General features: G+C 39.4%; 1 protein-coding gene across 1 annotated transcript in view; it reads right to left on the reverse strand.

Moving 5' to 3' along the window:
- The window catches only part of clybl (citrate lyase beta like), a 67,738-nt gene that overhangs the window by 12,496 nt on the left and 36,291 nt on the right, over positions 1 to 18,951 (reverse strand). Inside the window, exons 2-3 of the mRNA XM_083537143.1 lie at positions 13,119 to 13,323; positions 685 to 873 (exon numbers count right to left, since the gene is read on the reverse strand). Of these exons, the coding sequence (XP_083393269.1) occupies positions 685 to 873; positions 13,119 to 13,323 (394 nt within the window). The remainder of the gene's footprint in view (positions 1 to 684; positions 874 to 13,118; positions 13,324 to 18,951) is intronic.

Here is an 18,951-nt window from a genome sequence, read left to right on the forward strand (position 1 = left end):
ATTCTGGAGATCAGAATGTATTGAGTCAGGCAGTCGTTCAAACTGGTAATGTCTTTTATATTAATGCATTTGTTCTAAAAGATGATCATTTCTATAGAAACAACAACTTACTCAAGACCTTGAAAGGCAAACAGAAACCTTTTTTTATGTATGGAAATTGTGGAAAAAGTGAAGTTTTATGTAATGATATGGATATATATGCTCATTAGAAGTCTACAGGTTCAGATATAAAGTATCCAATACCTGTTAGAGTACTTACACTGTATGGATAAATGTATTGGGACACATGACTTTTCCAGCCAGACTGTGCACAAATACATGGTGTACATGAGTTGAAATGAAAGCTCTTAAGTGGCCTGCTATAGAGTTGTGAACTCAACCCTACTGAACACCTTTGGAATCAATCGAAAAGCTCATTGCACCTCAGGTCTCCTTGCTCTACATTAGTACCTGACTTTACTAACATCCTTGAGGCTGAATTAGCACAAACCCCGACAAGTACACTCCAAAATCTAATGGAACATCTTCCCAGAGGTTATTATAAAAGCATACGGATACTAAATGTGTTGTTGTTGTTCAAAAACACACAATCCTATGGTTATGTGTCCACAAACCTTATATTGTACATAGTGTATTTTTATCTGGGGATAAACACATTGATTTTAAACCGGGTTCTTTACTCACCCACTGAACTTCATCGGTGTCCTCCACCTTTGGCAGCATAAGTGCTGGGGGCAGGACCTCTCCTTGTAGAATGACCTCCAGATCAGCGTCGGCCAGGCCACTAGACACCGAATTCACACGCACGCATTTCTCAGTGCGCCCCAGATTCAGTTCAGCCAGCATCTTTGGGATTGTTTCCCGCGCCTCTGCCTGCATGGGGGGTGCAACACGTATGCAACATGAATGAGTGGCCCTGTAAATGCACCATTCAGTAACGTAATGGGCTGAAATTGAAGACTGGATTGAGAAATGCACAATTCTCCCATTCTTAGAAAAAGATTTCACAGCAATTTATTTTATTTGACCATAAGGAGCCAGATTTATCTATAATAGACATGTAAGTCTTGCCAGAACAATGATGTAATACAAAACTAGATTGGGCATTCCGAAATTGCCAAGTGTTAACAATGGTGGAAATAAGTGAGGTACACATCCTGAAGCATTATTTTTAAAACCTTTATTTTACTGTATTTTATTGGAAAACAAACATTGATCATCATTATGTATAAACGGAAAACATTTTTTGAAACTAACTAATAAAAAAAAGGAAAAGACTCATTAATGGCTGATATTTTCTGAATTTAATGAGGAAATGGCGTCTGGCATCTGGGATTACAGACAAGCACAAATTCCAGCAAGATGGATCATCCTCAATTGAGTAAATGCACTTAAGACCATAAAGCACAAGTCCCAGAATGCCAACACATTACTCCAATAGAGGTCCCACACTCACACACACACACACACACACACACACACACACACACACACACACACACACACACACACACACACACACACACACACTGCAAGGAGGGATGGGACAATTAATTAAAGGTAAAACCCATAACTAAATCCACAATAACATTGACACACCAGCTCTTGCAGGTTAACATGAAAAAATGAATGAAGAAGGTACCAAGGCCAGGTCATCTTGATGTCTCTCTCTCTCTCTCTCTCTCTCTCTCTCTCTCTCTCTCTCTCTCTCTCTCTCTCTCTCTCTCTCTCTCTCTCTCTCTCTCTCTCTCTCACACACACACACACACACACACACACACACACACACACACACACACACAGAGAGTATCATAGAATAAGCTCAGATCAAAACATGTCTCACTCCACTATAAAATATAACACCTATTTTTTTATTAAAATTAGATTTAGAGCTGTTATATAAAATAATTTGATGATTTCTCTCCTGGAGCCTATAACCCTTGGTTTACAAACTCATCTTAATATAGATAAGACTCGAATACTATGATTGTATAAACGTTCCCTTTGTACAAAACTTTAAAAATGATGTTTTGTACAATAATTAGGACCTAACTTATTTAAGACCTTTAATAATCTGTATCAACCCCAAAAGGTCTCCTTTTCCCTCATCTATCCAATGAGCGTATGCTACACAACAACAAACACTTTTTTTTTACGATCCAATCAAATTCTTCAATGTAGATGAAACCTAGCTTTACATGCTACACAATGTAATTAACGCTATACCTTCCTGCATGTGTTTCAATATTGATAAGCCACCGGACAGCAGTGTTAAACTTGAGTATAAGCGCCCCAGGCTCTACCTCAGGCAAATATTTTAATATACTGGAATGAGCAGATCCTTACATAAAATGAGGCGTGTCCTTTGTCTGCAAAGCACAGACAAGGTCTAATTAGAAACAGTATGCCGAGGTAAGCTTTGTTCATTAGTTAATATCAACCTGCTATAATTAAGTAATTGGCTAGTTAAATTTGGGATATTCAAATTGGAAATATTGCAGACAAAGAAAATATAACAGATAAAATGGCAAGAAACAAACTAGTAATTTGTTGTAAAGAATAAATAAAGCACAGGAGATGTTTGATGTAATCTTTGATAAAAGGTGTAATTTCAGTTAAAAAGGTGTCCTTACTTTTCAGTTACAGCTCCAAACTGTCTGTTAGGCAAAAATGTAAAGGTAATGCAAAAAGACTGTAAAGCACAAATAATAGCCATACAACTGTTTCACAGCATATGTGTTTTAAGTGCTTTAGCCTCATCATCTTTCACATAACACAACAAACTAGAGTTAGAAAGTGTAATGCTGTGATCTCCGGACTGGTTGAGCAAACAAGCGTGCCATGAGACAACAAATAATTGGTACAATTTATCAAATACACTAATGCTGCAGGAATCCTGCATGTAACAGAAGTCATGACAGCTCCCCCTCCCTTCCTCCCTCGGAGAAAAGACGCTCTAGACAGAGTGATATTTGATTTTCATCAGTGGGAGGAAGGCCAGTTAACTCACCTCCTTTCAGAGTAAACTGACAGACAGAACATTCTTGAGAACGTTTCGGCTCCTGAGGGGCCGAGCGACTCCAAGCTTGAATAAAGCACTTTGAAAACTGAAATGTTTTACATTAATGGATCTCCATCCAACAAGTTGCTTCAAAGCAAGCTCCCCAATCACCCAGCATCCCACAGAGTGGCCCGGAGAAGCCCAGGTTTCAGAGATCTTTGATTCTTTCCATCAAGCCCATCATTAAAGCCTGACACCGAGTTATGACAGCATGTCCACAAAATGCTCAAAACAAAAGGATGAACTTTCAAGTCTGGAGATGCTGACCTCTAGTTAAAAAAAAGGGCTAGCTCCTTCATGTATTGAGAGCTTCAGAATCTGGACTCCTGCAGAGTGATGTGTCAAAAAAAGGAACTCCATTTCTGAATTATTCGGTTACGTCTGGGAAAGGTGTCTGAGCCAAAGGCAGAACTCATTCATTAATCGCAAACACAAATTGAAATATCTAGCTCGTTTTGTCAAACTTATGTGAATAAACAATATGTACTGCTTCGCAGAAAACAACGTCGATGTGAATTTGCGCAAACGTTGGATGATAAAAACCTGCTAACGAAAACAAAGGTCTTAATTTGAAATCGCTAAAACCTTTGATGTAATATTCAGCATTTGCAGATATTTATTTTTCAGGCCTCATCTAAAAAATTACTGATGTGTTTAAATATGCAATTGATCATTCTCTATTCAAAGGAAAGTGCCTTGAAACAAGTCGTTGTGTCTTTTGTTCTTGGCGTTTCTCAACCAACTAAGACATGTGCACTGTCACTAAATGTTAGAATGTTAAGAATTAGCAGGGCAGAGACCTCTGTAAATTCTAGGTGTGATACCTAAAACAATAACATCCTATCAGCTGGCTTTGACATATGACATGAAAGGCGTATACAACCTGGTCCCAATGAAAACGCCTGAAAGATCCTGCATTTAATCATCTGTTCATTCTGCATTTGTCCAGTTCCCCTTGAGAAGGATATAGTATAAGCCTAGAGAAAAATTCTAAATCTATTCTTGAAGCAACAGCCCATATCACACATGCTCACTATCACTGCCAACAAAAACAAGTTACTGTAATTTGATAATGAGGCTGTAAGTTCTCCGGAGCAGCAAGTCGATACAGGAACGTGCTGCTCAGATGGCGTTTCAGATCAACTGCTCCACACAACCGCTAATGGATAAAATAAAAGCAAGTGTTAAAACCAAACAATTAGTGAGGATTAGAAAGAATTTAAGGCTCTAATAATATCTTGCACTGGTCAATACTCAAATGTAGTGTTATTAAGGACCCAAGCAACAATAAAGGCTGTGTGTTGACTCACTATAGGGACTGGCAGCTGATGCAGCATCATTTCTCCACTTCTTCTTTGCAAATGCAAATATATTAATATGTTCTATATGAATATCAATGAATCTGGACAAACTGTACAATCCAAATGAATCCAAAGGAATTCTCCAATCTAAGTTGGTCTAAATGTATTCCACAATCTCAACAATCTACAGTCTGAAAATTTCGGAAATTAATTCTACAGTCTGAATCAATTTTAAATCTATTCTACAATCTTAATGCATTCCACTCCCTGAAACAATCTCAATGCACTTGAACATGCTCCTGATCACACGGGGAGGCTATAAGATAAGTGAACCTGAAAGAAATGTTGGGAACACTCATGAAAGCTCGCATGGCCTTTAAAAGCTACATTATACAGAGTGCTGGCATTTGCCTGCTTTCCATTTTAAAGCCATTAGGGTTATACACACCTGATGCCACAGCAGGATCTGTGTAACATAGTGACCTTTCTGAAATGCTGAGTCATACTTATTTTAGCCATTCACTTCTATATAGCCAGCCTCTTATTGAAATCAGTGACAAAATATAATCGGGAAATGTTACGTTTGCTTCTAGGATTTCACCTGCTTTACCATCCAGACATTTTGGTGAAGCTTGTTTCAATTATTTTTGCCATGACTTTGGATAATTTCATTAAATAGCCAATTTGATACAGTGTATAAACAAAACTATTGGCACACCTGACTTTTTCAGTCATACTGTTACGACAAAGTTGGAGGCACAGAATTATAGAATGTCCTTGGATATAGTAGCATACAGTTTTCCGCTCACTTCAACTAGGAGATCCAAACTTGTTGCATGACAATACCCCTGTGGTCGAACCGAGCTGGATTTAGCTAACACACTTTTCAATAAATGATCACAAATTTCCACACTCCAAGACTAAGAAACATCTAGAAAATAGAGGTTATTATAACAGCAAATGGGAACTACATGTAAAATGGAATGTCCACAAATGTTATATTATGTATACTGTACAAATCAGCCAATTGTAAAACAGAGACCTTAAAATGTGCAAAGAAAATTATTTCTTCCTCATAGCAGTCCTACTTTTGTTCAGATCTCTATATTTAGATGACATTACGAGAAGGAACCATTTAAAGATAAACCGCTCTCCTCTACACTCAACCTGATTAAACATCATAGATCCATGCATTTCCCAACTACTTGCATGCTTGCCATAGCTTTATATCGTTCCAGGATGCAGCACATGCTTTCTGGATTACACTGAAAATCACTACCTCATAACAACGACTTTACACGTATCCCATTACAGTCAAGTTACATGCTTTAAATACTGATAAGTCTACAGCTTCGCAGCTATGTAAAGCATGCACACTACTCATCTATTCCCTACAATGTACTAAAATTAAGATCCCTTTTCGATCCTTAAAAGTGTAGCCAACAGCCTCTCATATGGATCGAATCAGTATCTTGCTCCTTATTTAGCGTCTTACAGGACAGCAGCATGCCAGGGTCTTTATTACATTTACAGACATGGAAAAAAATGTCTTTATAATTTGATGTTACTGTGTTACAAATAGTGTCTTGACCACATCAGAAAAACACAGAGGCTCACTGTGCCCAATGAGAAAGCAAAGTGTAGTAATGGTCCAGCAACTTTCAATGATTACTGCACTCAGGATAAATGCATGACAGCCAGACTTAAACACAATTCTATATTACACATATAGACAGGTGACGAAGGGAAAACTGGAGGCTCTTTTATGCTGCATGGACATTGTGTTGGGAATTGTGCTGGCATTGTCATTTGTCCGCCTAGATCATTTCATTCCTGATGGGAGAAGTGTTTTCCGAGATGGCTCTGCCCCAACCACAGAGCAGGAGGGCACCAAATGCTTTTATGTGTATGAAACGTATACAAATACAGTATATTATATGCTCTGCCTTTACAATCACTAGGTATCAACTTAAATTAATACATATGAAAGTCACACAGTGTTCTCAATCATTGTCATCACCATCACCATCATCACTGAAAAAATGATACCCAGTATAGTTGCACTGACTTACAGTACACATGCCATTGAATATTGTTTAACAAATAACAAATGCGTTTATATATATATATATATATATATATATATATATATATAGTCAAGTCAATTCAAGTTTATTTGTATAGCGCTTTTCACAACAGACATTGTCTCAAAGCAGCTTTACAGAAAACAACAGTGAAGGTGAATGGTGTGCGTTTGTCCCTGATGAGCAAGCCGTGGCGACAGTGGCAAGGAAAAACTCCCTAAGATGATATGAGGAAGAAACCTTGAGAGGAACCAGACTCAAAGGGGAACCCATCCTCATATGGGTGACATCAAGAGTTTGGTCATAAATCTTTCAACAATACAGAACAATTTGTGATCATCATAGATCCAGCATCAGCTTCTCCATGCCAGGGCCTTTAAACACTCGGCATCTACTTCTCCATGATCATCCATAGGTCCATAATCTTCACGAGGTGGGACGTGACTGGAGCTGGCCAAACCTCAGGATGCCTCGGGATGGGGAGAGAAAGAGAAGCAGTGGAGAGGAATTAGCGTAGCTGCTGTTCATGATATTAACAGCACAAGTTGATAATGTGCATGTAGTCATATATTGATGTAAGGTTGTGATGTGATGTGTGTGATGTGTGTTATGTGTAGGCTTTGCTAAAAAGATATGTTTTTAATCTACACTTAAACTGGGAGAGTGTATCTGAACCCCGAACACTGTCAGGAAGACTATTCCAGAGTTTAGGAGTTAAATGTGAAAATGCTCTACCGCCTTTAGTGGACTTTGCTATTCTAGGAACTACTAGAAGCCCAGAGTTTTGAGATCTCAGGGAGCATGACGGATTGTAGCGTTTTAAAAGACTGGATAGATACATGGGAGCCAAACCATTTAGTCTTTATAAGTGAGTAGCAGTAGTTTGTAGTCTATTCGAAACTTAATAGGAAGCCAATGTAGGGACGATAAGATTGGGGTTATATGATCGTATTTTTTTGACCTAGTAAGAACTCTTGCTGTGGCATTCTGAACTAACTGAAGCTTGTTTATTAATGATGCAGGACATCCACCTAGTAATGCATTACAGTAGTCTATTCTAGAGGTCATAAACGCATGGACGAGCTTCTCTGCATCAGATATAGATAACATATTTCTTAGCTTAGAAATATTTCTAAGGTGAAAGAAGGCTGTTTTTGTAACTTGATTGATGTGATTTTTAAAAGATAAGTTGCTGTCTAAAATAACTCCCAGGTCTTTTACCGTTGAACTAGTAGTTACAGAACAACCGTCTAAATGCAGGCTGAGATGCTGGAGCTTCTGTGTACTATTTTTTGGGCCGATGAGCAAAATCTCCGTTTTATCAGAATTTAATAGCAGAAAGTTATGGGTCATCCAATCTCTTATTTCTTCAACACACTCAGTTATGCGAGCTAATTGAGCTGTATCGCCTGGTTTGGATGAAATATATAGCTGGGTATCATCAGCATAACAATGGAAGCTAATTCCATGCCTTCTAATAATATTTCCTAATGGAAGCATGTATATTGTAAAAAGCAGGGGTCCTAGAACTGACCCTTGTGGCACGCCATCATTTACTAGCATTATCCTGGATAGCTCTCCATTTAAATCTACGAAATGGTAACGATTGGACAGGTAGGATTTAAACCAGCTTAATGCCTGTCCCTGAATACCGATGTAATTCTGTAAGCGATCGACGAGAAGATCATGATCTATAGTGTCGAACGCAGCACTAAGATCTAGTAAAACTAAAAGGGAGATGTAGCCTTGGTCTGAAGCTAAAAACAGGTCATTAGTGATTTTAACTAGAGCAGTTTCTGTGCTATGATGGGGCCTAAAACCTGACTGAAACTCTTCAAAGATATTGTTCTCCTGCAAGTGGTTACATAACTGGGCAGCGACAATCTTTTCTAAAATCTTAGACATAAATGGGAGATTTGAAATTGGTCTGTAATTCGATAGCGTGTTTGGATCCAGATTAGGTTTTTTAATGAGGGGCTTAATAACTGCTAACTTGAGGGATTTAGGGACATGACCTAACGATAGTGAGGAGTTAATAATATTGAGAAGAGGCTCACCAGCTGTATATAACACTTCCTTCAGTAGTTTAGTGGGAATTGGATCTAACTGACATGTTGTTGATTTAGCTTTCATAATAGCATCATACAGCTCTTCCTGTCCTATACATGTAAAACAGTGTAGTTGTGGGGTTGTAAGTACGATTGTGTCAGGAGATGCTGTCAGAGGTTGAACTGCCACAATTGTTTTTCTAATGTTATCTATTTTTTCAGTGAAGAAATTCATAAAGTCTTCACTATTAACTGTGATGGAACACATTTTTCAGATCCCTGATTTGTTGTTAATTTAGCGACTGTACTACAAAGGAACCTGGGATTGTTTTTGTTATTTTCTATGAGTTTGCTCAGGTGTTTAGCTCTAGCAGCTTTTAGCGCCTGTCTGTAGCTAAGCATACTGTCTTTATACGCAATTCTAAATACCTCCAATTTAGTTTTCCTCCATTTTCTCTCCAGATTACGTGTTGTTCTCTTTAGGGCATGCGTATGACTATTATACCAAGGTGCAGGTGCTTGTTCTCGAACCTTTTTTAACCGGATGGGGGCAACAGTGTCTAAAGTGCTAGTGAGGATAAGGTCTATGTTGTTCGCCATCTCATCAAGATGATCAGCAGTTATGGGTTTAATGTGAAACTGAGATAAATCAGGCAGGTTATTTATGAATCTGTCCTTAGTGGTTGGAATAATAGTCCTACCAAGTCGATACCGTGGTGAAACACGGTTAATCTGCTCTACCGGTAGTGTGTACAGTAGGAGATAATGGTCTGTGATGTCATCACTCTGGGGTAAAATATCTATATCAGTGACGTCTGCTCCGTAGGATATTATTAAGACTAGTGTGTGGTTAAAACGGTGGGTTGGTCTGGTGACGTTTTGTTTAACTCCAAAAGAGTTTAGTAAATCGACAAATGATAATCCTAGGGCATCGTTTGCATCATCTACATGAATATTAAAATCTCCTACAATATATATATAATTGCCAGAAAGGTACATTCTGGCAAAAATCTACTTTTCTAAGTCTGTTGGAGCTAAGGTTTGATATTTTGGGCAAATGCCTGGTATCGTTGTTTGTGTTTTTGGCAAACTAGTGATTTCTATTGCCCGTCTGTGCAGTTCTGGCCTGTACTGTGAGAAGAACAGTAAGGAGTCTCTGCTCGAGTGACACAGGCCTGATCTCCGGAGAACTGTCTCTTCCTCAGCCTCCTGCTCAGAGCAGCTCAGCAACCAGTGAACTCAGAGAAAGAGAGAGCGAGAGAAACAGCCCCCCCCCCCTTTTCTCTCTCTCTCTCACACACACACACACACCTCAACCATATCCCCCCCACCCCCCTAACCCCAAAAAATCTGCTCTTTGAACTAAACACTATATCCATACACTGTTTTTCAAAGATGTATATCATATAACAGTTCGTTGCATAAATTATGCTAAAATGGAAGCATTGACAGGAAACCAAAATATTACACTTTCAAATAAGAACCGAGTGAAATCTAAGACTCGAAGAGAGTATTATTAAGACTGATTTGTCAAACGAAAACGAAATTCACTGCACTCCTGGTGAAGCATACTAACCTACAAACACTGGAGAAAAAAAATAATAAAACATAATCCAAACAATCAGTGTGTGGGGTTGAAAATGGTCAACATGAAAGAATAAGATAGAGCTGTCTCTGTATATATACTGCATATTTACAGTACACTGTAAAGTATAAGAGACAAATATGGGCTGCGAGTCCACTCGCTGCTCAAACCATTCATCTGCTGCCACCAGCAGGACTACCACAGAAGCAACCGAGCTTAACACAAACAAGCTCTCTGCATGTCATGGCAGTTCATGTCAAACAAGCGAAAAATGCTGGTGGGGTGAATACACCACTGATAAACACCCACTGAACAGCACCCTGCTTCCACGCTTCTCATCTTTCCATGTGCACTGGCCAAAATGTAGCACGATACTGGACTGGGTATAGTCGGCAGGATATAGATATGCCTCGATAAACATCTAACACTTAATAAGTATGAGTTATGTGATATAGAAGGTGGAACGCAGCAGCTATAAGACTATCATTACATAACACGTAATGTGAAAGTGTATGTATTTTGGATATATATTCAGATCGCTTCTGGGCGAAAGGACACAAGGCACATATGTGTACATACCTGATTAAGAAACACAGAAGAGGATATTTTGTTCCAAAAATGATTTTAAAACAAATGAAAAAAAAAAAAAATAAATAAACTGAGAGGACCGGAAAAAAGATACTGGTCAGAAAGTGAACTGTTTCATGCCTCACCCCTCCTTGCCAGCTGTTATTGAGCGGATTGGCTAAGGCGAGGGCTGAGCCGGTGACATACTAACCTCAGATGAAACAAGAGAAGAGATGTGCTCTCACACAACCTCTCTCTCATTACGCCTCACCCGGGCCAGTTAGCTGAAGCGTCCTATCTCTGGCAACAGAGTGGAAGGATTTTTTTTTTTTTTAAGCTTGCAGATGATCAGATAAAGTATGAAAACAACATCCGTCCACTTTCACACTCCAGTGAAAGAGGTGGTCCCTCCCGGCAGGGCTGCGTAGTCTTGCCATCTGGAGAATAAATCGGGTGTGAAGTACAGTATAGTTTGGGACTACGCGCCGTGGCGACAGCTCAGCAGTTAGTTCATTAGCTCCAAACTTGCAGGGATTAGGAGGGGAGCATGGAGCGAGATGGCCGCGGGGAGACGGGACATGAACTAGAAGCACAGCCGCTGGGCCGAATGCTCCAAACTGTGCGCCCGTCTATAGGGCATCTCCAGCACTATATACACAGAACAAAAGTCTCTCAGAGAGAAGAGAAGGGTAGCCATCAGCTGGATGCACACTGAGACGACCGCATGCTCTCCATGCTCCTCAATGCTAGTGTATAAGCTGAAATGTCTGGCCAGACCTTGTAGCATCTGTCATCTGACATCGAAACACACAGGGTGTGTATGAAAGTGAACCAGCTACAGGCACAAAATACTATGCAATTTACTAACTGTACTCATATACATTAGCGTATACTTACATTAATAATAAAAAATAAATTAAAAAAAACAATTACCACAAATTTATTAAAATAAAGAAATAAATACAAATCCTGAAGTCAATACTTCATCCAGTAGCTTGAAATTTGTTGCTGAGTGATAATTTTCTCAGTCACTCACTCAGATTTTGCAGGCCTATACAAGCACAGCTGGGCTGCAGAACGAAGTGTCATTCAGTGGCATGGAAATAAAAATGTCTGTACACAACAACTCCCACGGATTTTCAATTGCCAGGATGGATAAAACAGCGGAGAGAGCGGGAGTGAAGGAGAGGGAGCCGTCGAGCGAGGTGCTTTTTATTATGGAGTTAATAACTCATTTTTACATTACGCGCTAGCGAATAAATAATGGAATCCAGCTTCCAGTGTACTGTGCCAGAGTCTTTAAAGCTAACATATGGGTTTTAAAATAAAATTCGAACTTGTGCTGTGGATTGAAAGCGCTTCTGAAACCTTGGCAGATTTAAACGATCAAAAATGCTGAGGAGTAATAGGATTACTAAACGGTACAAATGTTATTTTTCAGGGTGTGCCATTACCGTTTTGATCTGGAGTAGGGACAGTTAATTCGAACAGGCTTGCAAAAATATGTGCTAGCTACACTCAGGAAGAGAACCAATACCCTTTCCTAATGCAATTCTCCTCTGCTCAGATCACGTTGCCTTACTATTCTTCAGCAGAATAATCCTGTAGAGGCAGAACTGCACTGATTCGAAGGATATTGTCAGTCAGTCAGTGGTATTGCTTCTCTGAAACACCAACATCTACGCGATTGCGTTTTTTTCTTATCAGCATGCGTGCGAACACCTAAAGCAACTGTTGCACCCAAGGTCAGCATTTGGGTCCTCGTTTCTATCAAAGGAAATAAAGAAAACAACAGTCTAAACTTTTAATGGCTGTCAAAGGCTGGATTAAGATGCAATCAAGGCACCTCGGCGACACAAAAGATGAGAGAATGCTAAGCTAGTATTATTTTCAGGCATCGGTGGACACTTCGGTGACATTTTCCTTTGAAACCCTTTTTCCCCCCACTTAGCAGTGATAGAGAAATAAGGGGGTGTTGCAAAACATTGAGCCCAATCACATTTTCTTAAAGGGTCATAGTTGACCTCTCTCAATCAGGAATAGCCTCTGGCCATATCAATCATCTTTATTATCACGACTTAAAAACCTTTGTTAGGTGACTTCTTTTTCTCCAGCCCCTCTTTATCCTGAGCTCCTATCACAATTTCATGGCAAGGCAAACAGGGCCAATTGGCAGGCTGTGTGGGTGGGTTGAGAATGCTTTTAACCTGCTGCATCTGCTGACTTCCTGCTGCTAACCCAGTGTGAAGTGGGCACCTTGTTTCAAGAGGATGTGATAGGGGCATTTCTTGCCTTTATGATGACATAATGGGAAGTAAATGTGCTTGTTTTAAGCATGGTGCTTAGCTAGCTTTATGCCTGGTGATAAAGGGCTAGCACCTGGCTGAATGGGGGGCTGTAAAAGAATTGGTTTTCTTGTGCCATAGAGTCAGGTGATGCACGAACAATGAAGGCTGCCCTTGCAGTGCGTACCTTCTTGTTAAGGGCGACGCCATCCTCGCAGTCTAGAACAGCACAGTCCACGTTCAGCGAGGTGAGCTTCTTGAGTTTGCGCTCGTCGTTGCCTGGGACGTAGAGAACAGCTCGTCGTGGGATATATTTCAGAGACTTGCCAGGGGAATGGTTGGCTCGCCAACCACCCTGCCGCCATGCTGCCACCAGCAGCCTTTGTGCGATCCTGAACACACAAACAAATGAAAGGATAACACATCAAAGTTCATATACTGCCCAATTTTGTTTGTTTAAAATGTGCTATTTGTTTCTACACGACACTCAAATGAAAGAAGGAACACATGCTATCAGTGTCCATGTCCTTCCTTCCGAAATGTTTAACACAATGACAAAGTTTGTTTTGCTTTAAGCCCCCTTTTCAAGTGGACGAGTGCTGCTGACCTGCGCTTTGAGCGCCTTTATCACCCACAACATCACAGCCAATTGTTCTCCTTTAATGGTAATACACAAAGGCTTAACAGCTCTAGCTGTATAAATCTATTTAGGGTCAGGGCCACTCGACGCTCCAAGAGACTGAAACAGAAAGGGATTACAAAGACCCGCAAAATAATTAAAGTTTGAACAACACAACAAATCTACATAACGCTTTTGGCTAATTACTTCTGGACGTACGACTCACTAGCAGCAAACAGTAGCGCTGCTAATCCGAAGAGCCAAAGTTCTGCCCTGAGAGCCAAGATTCCTGTTTCACAGTACTTAATGCCTAATGAAACACGCTTCAGCTTTATTGCTTCAGCTCCTTCCAATACATTTTATTACACGCACCAGTAGTTGCAGTTAGGGCACACACGTTTTAATTATTTGTTCTTTAGGTCAGGCTGTTCAAACAATTACTGTAGCAATAATGAATAGGCTAAATAATTGGGATCACATATAGCTAATTATAGCCAGGAACAGTTCTTGTCTGGCTCTTCCTTCTCATTGCCCTTAGAGGAATAATATCAGTAGATTGTGTTTCTTTTCCATCCAGGAAAAGGGGTAGGTGGTGGTGGTGGGGGTGTCACTGGGCTTTAGATGAAAGGAGGGGGGGTAAAGTATTCTCCCTTCGCTCTTTGTTGTGTAAAGGAGCTAAAGTCACTTCAATAGGCACTTAATCCCATCCTCCACGCTTACAATTGCCTTCCAGTATCAATCAGGCATAATCTCAACTAAGATGATGCAGCTATACCAAGCAATTAAAAGCAATTCATGTAGTTATGGCTGCAAGCACTTTGTGGGCCCAAGTACACAGAGCCTCTGCAGGGATCCTGAATGCTGTAGTGTTTAAATTTGGTCAGGAACAATACCTCACATAGGAATGAGGAGGGAATATGCAAAGGAGAATGGGAGGAAATCCGTATTGCATGAAAGACAAAACTGCCAAGCATCTTTACTATTGGACCAAAATAAAAATAAGCAAGGTTGGGGGAAAGAAAAAGACAACGGAAAGCAGTGCACGTGTGTGTATAAATTTGTATCTAGGTGCATAAAATGCTTTTCAGGACAAATCAACAAGGTTTTTTTCCCCCAGGAATGTCAGGGAAATGGGAATGATGCAGCATTCTTATGGAAAAATCTGGCATAAGATCTAGCAGTTTTGTATTTCATTTTATTATAGATTAATTGGAAGCTACATTATTGTTCTGTTGTAATACACTGTCTCAGCTCCACCTATGTCTATCAACCCTGGTTTAAAAAATAGACTTTAAATCTAAAAAGAAAGAAAAAAAGAGGTTCCAAACAAAGTTCCAAATTTTTTTTAGTTTGTACACTATATTGTCATTTTCTCTTATTTAGTGGGTATTCTTGATAGACTCAAAATAAATATCCTTAAGGGTATATGCTTGGTTGGAATCTTTCAAGTCTACCTACCAATCAAAAGGCAAACAAGCAAGTAAAAAGAAAAAACTGCCATCAATATTCTCAACACATAGCCTGTTAGTGCATCGTTGACAGCGGTACTTGACAGTGTATTTGAATTATATTTTAATGTAATGTGATGTTCTTTGACATCAAATACAATAACACTTGGTTGAACTTGTATGTTGCCAGGAATGCTTAATTAACCAAGGAATGGTCTCTGCTGCTTCCCCCAGTACTCATATTTTCATGTCATGTTTATGGCTTTTCCCTATTCACCCAAGTGTTTGGTCTCGAACAGTTTTGATGAATAAAGGATTACCGATATGCCCAGGTCATATTTAATGCATTATTCGGCAAGTGTAATTTATAAATTTTACTTCAAGTTTTTGTGCATAGAATATCAATTGTATCAAATAAATAGGGCACGTTTATATCATTAAATTCTCCTTCAAGTTTAAAGTACATGTTTATATGGCAATTTGAAAAATGTTTGCCATGCTACTGGGAGACAAACTGTCCATGCTCTCATAGTGGAATCGGTGGCACTTGCAAATCCCAGTGACAACCGCCAATTGTTACTTTTTGTGCGAGCATGTGTAGGCAAAAGGACATGTATGTAAGATGGCATGTGTGTGAGAGCATAATGTAAGAAAGTGCAAAGAGCACTTTCCTCGAAATGTGTTATGTTGTCTTGATGCATGATGACGCATGAGCAGCAGAGCAAAATAGTGCAGCTGGCTGGCTTCAGGAGTTTTCATGTGTGCTCACATTTACACTTCTTAAGATCAGTAGTCCTTCAAGCTAAACACTATATCTGTAAAGATATAGCGCACCCATATATAAGTGGCTAATATATGGGTGCGCTATATCTTCACCCACTGAATTTGACAAAGATTTTTATTTTAAACATAAATAAGCCGCACCTGTCTACACTGAAACTAATGAACTTTACACAGGCTTTAACGAAAGACAGTGTCTGTTACATGGTGTAACGGGTGAAATATGTTGCGCTTCCTTTAGGAGCATAGCGGTATTTTGGGAATAGCCTGGCGCTGCAATTTTCCGCTATTACTGCGTGTGTACAAGGCCGATGAATATGTCCTTATTATTTTCTGCTGCTCATTTCTAAGTTTCTTTGACTAACCCGTAACGCTGTTGCCAAGTAAAATAAAAAAGCACGAGTTTTGGAAACCTGTCTGTGCTTATATGATTTCTGTTGCAACTGGAGTTAGTGAGCTCTCCCATGACCCAGACTCAACGCGTTACAACGGCTTGTATCTAAACAGTAGCCTACCAAGAAAGTCATTGTTCACTGTCTTCCTCCTTCCTTTCACAACTATTTCTCTCTGGAGTTTATCTTTTGGCATCGTCGTGCGTTTAAGAAAAAAAAAAATTCCCGATGCTGTGCAGCTCAGAACACAGGTGAGGTGCATTTTTTCGTTTCCGTTCAGAAATTTCATTGGTCTAATGTTATGGGGTTCAGTTTTTTGGCTTGAAGTTTGTGAAACCGGGAAAAACCCAGGAAAAATTCATAAATAAGCCGCTTCGCTGTTTAAGCCGCGGGGTTCAAAGCGTGGGAAAAAAGTAGGGGCTTATAGTCTAAAACATACGGTATATGGAAATGTAACAGGATGTAGGATATTCAGATCATTGCTCCACTTGTTTAAAAAGTCTTCTCCTTTAAGCATGAAAAGCCGGAAAGCCAGAAAAACCACAATCAAACAGCTCTAAATAAGCTCATGGAGTGTGTGAATGTGTTTTTAGCATGTAAAGAAGGAACAACTGGTACAAATGGTGGAACGATCCCATAATGCAGCATGATGTGATGCTAAGCTCTATATGGACAATATTCAACATTTCATTTTCCATTCAAAAAGTCTTTGTTTAATCCTCAAAATTTAGTTTTTTTATTTTGCCATAATCTCTTTTTTTGTACTCAGAACTTGTTACAGTAAATATCCTTTATCTCTCTTTCTCTAATGTAACCCTGAAAAGAATAAAACAAAATAATAAGCCCTGACATGGAACCCGTCTCTTTAGGGCAATGTGCTTATAGAAAGCTAAAGGAAAACGAGCAAGCTAGCATACTGAGAGACCCTGACTGGAGTACACACAGAGAAAAGAAAATGTACTGTTTCTCCAGAATTAATGCAAGAATCCTACACAAGCAGAAACATTCTTTCATTCCCTCTAAAAACCAAAGACACGCAGGCTTCTTTTTTACTGGCTTCCAGCTAACAGCGGGTTTTCATTTACTGCCACAACATACTGTACTGATTTTAATGATGCAACACGGACCAAAGAATCTAAATTTGCTTAAATGTCAGGTCACTTATAGAAACGCCATCAAAAGACACATGTGCTTTCAGTCTTGTTTCGGGCATGATGAATAATGCCTTCATCTATGAGAGTTCTGCGGAGTTGAATGAAGTTCACTTAATGTTCATTATATTCCAAATTTATAAAGACCTTAGCCTCACCTCTTATTTTTGATTCGGGATTTCAGACCTCTATAGACAGAATTGCAACATAAATATGTTTATGCTCTTTGTACATCCCATTGCACATTTAATTTGCTGTTATAATAACCTCCACTTTTCTGGGAAGATGTTACACTAGATTTTAGGGTGCTTGTGGAGATTTGTGCTCATTCAGCCACAAGGGGGTTAGTAACGTCAGGTACAGATGTAGGGTGAGGAGGCCTGGGATGCAGTCAGCATTCCAATTCATTCTAAAGATATTCAATAGGGATGAGGTCAGAGTTCAACAGCAGGCCACTCAAGATCTTCCACTCCGAACCCATGTAAACCATATCTCCATGGAGATAATTTTTGTGCACGGGTATTGTCATGCTAGAAGGTTTGGGTCTGTTAGTTCAAGTGAAAGGAATCTTGTGAAAGAAAACCTACATCGTCCCCTATGTATGTATGTATGTATGTATGCATGCATGCATGCATGCATGTATGTATGTGTGTGTGTGTGTATATATATATATATATATATATATATATATATATATATATATATATATATATATATATATATATATATATATATATAAATGTATAGATATATAGACATATACATAAATATATACACATATACACACTATATATACATACATACATATATATATATATATATATATACATACATACATATATACATACAGTGAGGAAAATAAGTATTTGAACACCCTGCTAGTTTGCAAGTTCTCCCACTTAGAAATCATGGTGGGGTCTGAAATTGTCATCGTAGGTGCATGTCCACTGTGAGAGACATAATCTAAAAAAAAAAAATCCAGAAATCACAATATATGATTTTTTAACTATTTATTTGCATGATACAGCTGCAAATAAGTATTTGAACACCTGAGAAAGTCAATGTTAATATTTGGTACAGTAGCCTTTGTTTGCAATTATAGAGGTCAAACGTTTCCTGTAGTTTTTCACCAGGTTTGCACACACTGCAGGAGGGATTTTGGCCCACTCCTCAAAACAGATCTTCTCTAGATCAGTCAGGTTTCTGGCCTGTCACTGAGAAACACGGAGTTTGAGCTCCCTCCAAAGATTCTCTATTGGGTTTATGTCTGGAGACTGGCTAGGCCACGCCAGAACCTTGATATGCTTCTTACAGAGCCACTCCTTGGTTATCCTGGCTGTGTGCTTCGGGTCATTGTCATGTTGGAAGACCCAGCCTCGATCTATCTTTAATGCTCTAACTGAGGGAAGGAGGTTGTTCCCCAAAATCTCGCAATACATGGCCCGGGTCATCCTCTCCTTAATACAGTGCAGTCGCCCCGTCCCATGTGCAGAAAAACACCCACAAAGCATGATGCTACCACCCGCATGCTTCACAGTAGGGATGGAGTTCTTGGGATGGTACTCATCATTCTTCTTCCTCCAAACACGTTTAGTGGAATTATGACCCAAAAGTTCTATTTTGGTCTCAT

This window comes from Silurus aristotelis (assembly GCF_946808225.1).
Source record: "Silurus aristotelis genome assembly, chromosome: 3".
In the NCBI taxonomy this organism is placed as follows: Eukaryota; Metazoa; Chordata; class Actinopteri; order Siluriformes; family Siluridae; genus Silurus; species Silurus aristotelis.